This window comes from Aedes albopictus, chromosome 3, assembly GCF_035046485.1.
Source record: "Aedes albopictus strain Foshan chromosome 3, AalbF5, whole genome shotgun sequence".
Lineage (NCBI taxonomy): Eukaryota > Metazoa > Arthropoda > Insecta > Diptera > Culicidae > Aedes > Aedes albopictus.
In genome coordinates this window covers 366,289,534-366,296,592 of record NC_085138.1, presented here as the reverse complement: position 1 = coordinate 366,296,592, position 7,059 = coordinate 366,289,534, and the positions used below count along the sequence as shown (strand labels likewise).

The 7,059-nt window shown below is 45.2% G+C and overlaps 1 protein-coding gene across 1 annotated transcript; it reads right to left on the bottom strand.

Moving 5' to 3' along the window:
- Window positions 1-233: 233 nt before the first annotated feature.
- LOC109433668 (uncharacterized) lies at window positions 234-945 on the bottom strand. Its single transcript, XM_019710122.3, has 2 exons — window positions 565-945; window positions 234-501 (listed from the first exon to the last, which is right to left on the bottom strand). Exons 1-2 carry the CDS (start codon window positions 841-843, stop codon window positions 316-318), a joined length of 465 nt encoding a protein of 154 aa, XP_019565667.3. The 5' UTR covers window positions 844-945; the 3' UTR covers window positions 234-315.
- Between the last annotated feature and the right edge of the window lie 6,114 nt (window positions 946-7,059).

The window sequence follows — 7,059 nt, the reverse complement described above, 5'->3', positions numbered from 1 at the left end:
AGTATGAGTATAAGTTCTCTGAAGGCATGGGGTTATTATTTATTATTATTTTCTTTACTATCGACATTTTCAGCCAGGGGCTGGTTCATATCCGCAGTCGCTGGGTTGATTTGATGTAATCGCGCATCTTTAATCAAGGTTTCGCACTGGTAAAAACGAATAGTCCAGCAGTGAGCTACGTGCGCAATATCTTGAAAGAACATGTGATACTGAATAAAGAGTTTTCTGAACAATTAATTTACTGATGGATAGATTTATGTGCTTTATAATATCCGCTTGTCATTGAATGTGTATGTGTAATGAATCCAAGATTCATCAATTAAACTGTCTGATACATTTTTCAATATGCTCCCGCAGTATGGCAAATTCCACAATGTAGTCGTTGCACAGCGGACAAATTATAATAGACTGAGCTTTATTCGGTTTTCTTTGGGGGTTAGGCTGCACATTCATCGTTATTCCGATTTTCGTTTCCATTTCCGTCGCCGTCCTGGGATTTTCCTATGTAAAATAGAGCATTTATCACATTACTAAACTGACTTTGTCCGACACTTCTGCATTTACCTCGAACATCCGGATCTTTTCTTGTTGATGTTTGATAATGGCTGCCTGATTCCTTATAATGTTATCTTGTTCCGATAATATTTCATTCTGTTTCTCCATTTGTTCTTCTAACTCTTGAACCCGATAGGCTGTCGTCATCGGATTATGTATTGACGGCGTTTCAATTGATGAACCCGTACTAATGGTCATTGCCGGATTATACCCACTGTCAACCGATTGGCCATTCACCAGCCGGCCAAACTGCGAGAAAGACGGTGTTTGCGAACTGTAATTTGCCATTACTATTCTGTTTTCACAATATTGACCAAGAGTCGTTTTCTTCGCCGTCAACTACGTTCAACTACTTGTGATAACCCGGTTTACAAGCTTGCCAAAAGGTGCAAACAATTATCAGCGAAATGTCCTGCTTTTTTTATCTAATCTAATCGAGCACGAACGCAAGTAGCCACAGCGGTGGGTATCCAGTAAAAGAGTGACGGACTCGAAAGTCGGTTGGTTCATAAACTTTTCCTAATGGGAATTTTCTTGAGTCCCTTGAGCATAGAGTATCTTCGTGCCTGTCACACGATATGTAAAATAGTTATTAGCAAAGAAAGCTCTCAATTAATAACAGTAGTGTGTTCAAAGATCACTACATTCTAAGAAACAGGATTTGTCCCAGTTGGTACGTAACAACAAGATGAAAACGAATCGAGCACGGTGCTACAAGCCGATATCAATGTTGTGAAATTTTGAAAACTAGTTGACTTTCTTAAAGAAGTATTAACAACACTTTACTTCTTCTTCTTCTTGGCGTAACGTCCTCACTGGGACAAAGCCTGCTTCTCAGCTTAGTGTTCAATGAGCACTTCCACAGTTTTAACTGAGAGCTTCCTCTGCCAATGACCATTTTGCATGTGTATATCGTGTGGCAGGCACGAACATACTCTATGCCCAAGGAAGTCAAGGAAATTTCCTTTACGAAAAGATCCTGGACCGACCGACTGACTGCGTTTACCGCCTCGGCTATATGGGCCCTCCAACAACAACACTTTAAGTAAAGTGCTTGAAACTTTGAAAACAAATCTTCTTGTTACTGAGTTTCAGAGCGGCTATTCACACTATTGATTTGGTGTTCTTATTATTATTTCTTGGTACTAAGATTCATTATCAAGGTTATAGACTACCGGTCTTATCAGTGTTTTGTAGATAGTAAACTTCGTGTGACGGCGAACTTTGCTCGATCGTAGAATTCTGCGGAGTCCAAAGTAAGCCCGATTTCCTGCCACAATGTGCCTCTGAATTGTGTCGTTTGGGCGGTCACCAGTGAGCCCCCCCCCCTCTGTGCGCGGGCTTGCGTGAACAGCAAGCGTATTCGTGCATAATTTGCCAAAGCTGTTCTCGATGGATTGCATCATACACCTGCAGTAAGAAACTGCACGAATCGTATCTTGCATACAATTCCATCGACCACTACCGCTGCAGACCTGTAGGCGCATACCAGTTGTTCCACCACCGTGCTGCGTTCAAGCTTTTTTTCACCACGATGACGTCAACATGCCAATCGTGCGCTGCTGAAATTACTGATTCCCATGTAACATGCCGTGGGTTCTGTAATCATACTTTTCATCCAACTTGTTGCAACATCGGTTCATCTGCCTTCAGCGAGGTAATTAGTAACGAGCAACTTTATTGGATGTGTAAGACGTGTTCGGCCCTAATGAATGATATCCGTATGCGAGAGTCGGTACGTGCAGCCTATGAATCTGGACAGGAAAGTGTGCTTACCGCACACAACGACATTGTTGCCAGTTTGAAGCAGGATATTTTGATTGAGTTGAAAAACGAAATCAAATCGAATTTTTCAAAACTCTTCAATTCCAGCTCGATGACTCCCAGATCTTCTAAATATCCCGCCTCTGTTGTTATCTCGACTAGACGTCGTCGTCTCTTTGGGAAGCCCGATAAGCCGCAGCCACATCCTGCTATTACTGGCACTTCAGAATCGGTATCACCGTCATTTGGAAATATTGTTGCTGCCGCTCCTAGTCCAAAATTTTGGTTATATCTGTCTCGGATATCCCGCGATGTTACCCCTGAACAAGTGCGAGCTTTGGTTTCAAATCGTTTGGACACGGACGACGTCGAAGTTGTTCGTCTCGTTGCAAAAAATCGTGATTTGAGCACTTTATCGTTCGTTTCCTTCAAAGTGGGATTGAACAACAGTGTCAAGGGCAGAGCTATGTCGAATTCAACTTGGCCCAAAGGAATCCTATTTCGAGAGTTCCAGGATAATCGTTCTACGCAAAATTTTTGGAAGCCGCAATTGACACCGAATCGCACCGATGTAGTCAACCCTTCTACCAACGTTTTCGCACCGGCGGGGGAATCCTGCACGATGGAATAAGGACACCGCGACGCACATTAAAAAGCACTATGGAGGCCCCCGCTCAGCTCGACACAGTCCCGCCTTTTGCTGCCAGCGCTCATCACAGCCGTCGTGGTCCTGCTGTCGAGTTTGCAGTTGGGGACCTCCAGCCTGCTTTTACAGGCAAGTATGTACAATACCAAACTCTCTCCCTGCCTGATCGCAATTCCGTTTCCAGACTGTGCCCTTCGAAGGGTAATCCCCCTTGTCTGAAGTCATCATCCAGTGATCTCTCACTTATCAACGCATCATCTTCGCACGGCTGTTCAAGCCCATCGCCACTCAACCCGGGACGCTCGACACTAAGCACTATGGAAGCCCCGGATCCGCCTAGCTCAGTCGCGCCTTCTGCATCTGTTACGACCGATTACCTGCCAATCTCAACTCGTTCCGACCATCCAAGTCGTCCCGGCCCTGAGTCTAGTGCTGGTGATGGGGTCTTCCAAGCTACCAACCAAGGCATGTATACCATCCATAGCGGTAATTCTCGTCCTGATGAATATTCACCTCGTAGGTCGGCGCCTCATGGAAACAATGCAGATCAGCCCGCTACAAATGTCCTCTTATACTACCAAAATGTTGGTGGTATTAACAGCTCCGTTGCCGAATACCAGCTCGCCCTTAGCGACGGGTGCTACGATGCTTACGCCTTCACTGAGACCTGGCTGAAGGATTGTACAACGTCTAAGCAATTGTTCGATGACTCGTTCTCCGTTTACCGACAAGATCGATCGTCCATCAATAGCAACAAGAGTACAGGGGGTGGCGTTTTATTAGCAGTGCGCTCCAGGTTCAAATCCCGCTTAGTCAACCCTCCAAATTCATCGATCGAACAGCTGTGGGTGGCCATTTCTACCGAAGATGCGACGATTTATGTTTGCGTCATTTATATTCCTCCGGATCGAATCAATGATTCAAGCGTGATTGAGACACACGTGGATTCACTTAACTGGGTAGTGTCGCAAATGGGGCCTAGAGACAATTTTGCCATTCTTGGTGATTTCAATTTGAGCTCGATTGCTTGGCAGTGCAGTTCTTTTGGGTTCTACTTTCCGTGCATTTCTCGATCCTCAATGGGCCAACCTTCGCGCGACCTGCTTGATGCTTACAGTACCGTTGGACTCAGACAGATGGTTGGAGTTGAAAATGAGAATAACCGTTCACTTGATCTATGCTTTGTGAGTGAAGAGCTAGGAGTGAATTGTTCGGTAATGCAAGCTCCAGCACCGCTCGTCAAACAAGTTAGACATCACCCGCCTCTACTATTGAATCTCAAAATGAACCCCTGTCGAAGCTTTCAAGACACTTCAGAAAGTGTCTCGTATGACTTCAGTCGAGCCAATTTCGCTGAAATGAACGATTTCCTGTCACAGTTGGACTGGAGTGAGATTCTTAGCGATTCCGATCCAAACCTCGCCGCGTCGACTCTGTCTGGAGTACTACTCTATGCAATCGACCAGTTTGTTCCAGCTATGCCTTATCGCAAACCAGCTAAACCGGTTTGGTCGAACGCTACTCTCAAAAACCTCAAAAGGGAGAAGCAGGCAGCTTTGAGGCGTCACAGTAAATACCGTACGGACTCAACGAAAGCCAGTTATTTGGAAGTGAACTCTGCATACAAGCATCTGAACAATTGCCTCTACAACGCTCATTTAAGCCGACTCCAGAGCCGCCTTAAGACTAACCCTAAGAGCTTTTGGCGTCACGTCAACGACCAACGAAAGGAATCAGGGCTGCCGTCTACGATGAACGATGGACTGCGAGAAGCTGATACTACCACCGATATAGCCGACATGTTCCGTTCTCAATTCAGCAGCGTCTTCGTTAATGAGCAACTTGACCCTCAGGATGTTACCAACGCAACACTGAATGTTCCTAGTTTTCCAGCATCCGGGCTGCAGATCGCCGTCACCAACGATGCTATAATTGACGCATGTAAAGATTTGAAGTCCTCCACTGGATGTGGTCCGGACGGTATCCCTTCGCTTGTGCTTAAACGTTGTGTGACCTCTCTGGCTGCACCACTGTGTACCGTGTTCAACCTCTCTCTGCAAACTTGCATTTTTCCTGATTGCTGGAAGCAGTCACATGTTTTTCCCGTTTTCAAGAAAGGCTGCAAACATAGAGTCTCAAACTACAGGGGTATTGCTTCCTTGTGCGCTATATCGAAGCTGCTGGAGCTGATCGTTCTGCACAAGTTAGTTCAAAGCTACGCACATTATATATCCCAGGATCAACACGGATTTGTTCCAAAACGATCGACCACCACCAACCTGACGTGTTTTACATCGTACCTGATACGTCAGTTCCAAAGCGGTCTTCAAGTTGATGCCATATATACCGATCTTTCCGCCGCCTTCGATAAAATGAATCACCAAATCGCACTGGCCAAATTCGACAAATTGGGCATGAACAACGACTTCCTCATCTGGCTTCGATCGTATCTGACTGGTCGCAGTATGTCGGTGAAAATTGGTGACTACGTCTCTTCGCCGTTTACAGTCTGGTCCGGTGTTCCTCAAGGTAGTCACCTTGGACCGTTCCTGTTCCTGCTGTATATGAACGATGTCAACTGTACTTTGAAATGCCTGAAACTATCATATGCTGATGACCTGAAGCTGTACTTCCAGATAAAGCAACGTCAGGATGCAGTGTTATTGCAACAACAGCTGGAAGCCTTTGCGGTTTGGTGTAGTTTAAACCGTATGTCCCTAAATGTATCGAAGTGCTCTGTTATATCGTTCAGCCGTAAGAAAAGCATGTTTCACTTCGACTATGCTTTGGGTGGTGTCAAGTTGAAACGTGAATCGACTGTTAAGGATCTGGGAGTATTGCTGGACTCTAAATTGACATTTAAGGACCATGTTGCCTATGTTGTGGCCAAAGCTTCATCTCAACTCGGTTTCCTTTTCCGATTTGCCAAGTCGTTTAAGGACATCTACTGCTTGAAGTCGTTGTATTGTTCTATTGTGCGTCCCATTCTGGAATATTCGGCAGTCGTCTGGGCCCCGTACTACGCCAACGAGATTCAGCGCATAGAAAGTGTACAGCGGAAGTTTGTTCGTTTTGCGCTACGCCACCTTAGATGGAGAAACCCTATTGTCTTGCCTAGCTACGTGAGCCGCTGTCAGCTCATCAACTTGGAGCCTCTGAGTGCGAGACGCAATGTAGCCAAAGCTTGTTTTGTAGGAGATTTACTGCAAGCCAACATCGATTGCCCCGCTCTGCTTGGTATGCTACAAATCAACACACGCCGCCGTAGTCTTCGATCACATCCGTTTCTCAACCTACCGCCAGCGAGGACCAACTACAGCCAACATGAGCCGATTCGTGATATGTCCCGTTTGTTTAACACATGCTATTTTGTATTTGATTTTAATGTGTCCCGTGATGTAAATAAGCGTAGTTTTAAGCGTGTATTTTGTTAGTTTTATGTAATGTCATAAGTGTTGTATTCGGGTGTCATTGGGGTAAATATTTTACCTGTTGACTTAATATGTAAATAAATAAATACACCGATTTGAAATCGATGAACAAGTGATGTGTGGGCACGTTGTATTCGCGGCATTTCTGCAACACCTGGCGGATGGCGAACATCTGGTCCGTTGTAGCGCGTTCACCCTTGCCTGCCTGATATTGACCCACGAACTCTCTTGCAGTTGGTGATAGACGGCGGCACAAAATTTGAGAGTCTTGTAGGCAGCGCTCAGTAGTGTGATAGCGCGATATTTCCCGCAATCCAACTTGTCGCCCTTTTTGTAGATGAATTCCTCCGGTAATACTTCCTCCTCCCAACTCTTTGTAATGGCCCAGTGTAGTGCTCTCACCAGTGCTTCTCCAACGTAATAGAGCCGACTCGGTTTATAACTGCTACTTAGACTTGATGACCCCAATGATTTCTATAATAATAATAGTTTACTATTTTCATTTTTGCCTTTCTCGTACACTAAGTGTACTGGAAGGGCTATATGTTCACTCCAAAAATGACTTTTGGATAGAAGCCCCGGAGGATCAAGTCACATATACTAATCAACTGAGCTCGACGAATTGAGGTGATGTCTGTGTGTTTATGTATGTGTGTATGTATG

What these genes read in the sequence shown, in the direction of transcription:
- LOC109433668 (XM_019710122.3), bottom strand. Translation starts at nt 843, where the DNA reads ATGGCAAATTACAGTTCGCAAACACCGTCTTTCTCGCAGTTTGGCCGG. An exon ending in AAAAGATCCGGATGTTCGAG is followed by an intron (nt 502 to 564) that starts GTAAATGCAGAA and finishes TATTTTACATAG; the next exon opens with GAAAATCCCAGGACGGCGAC.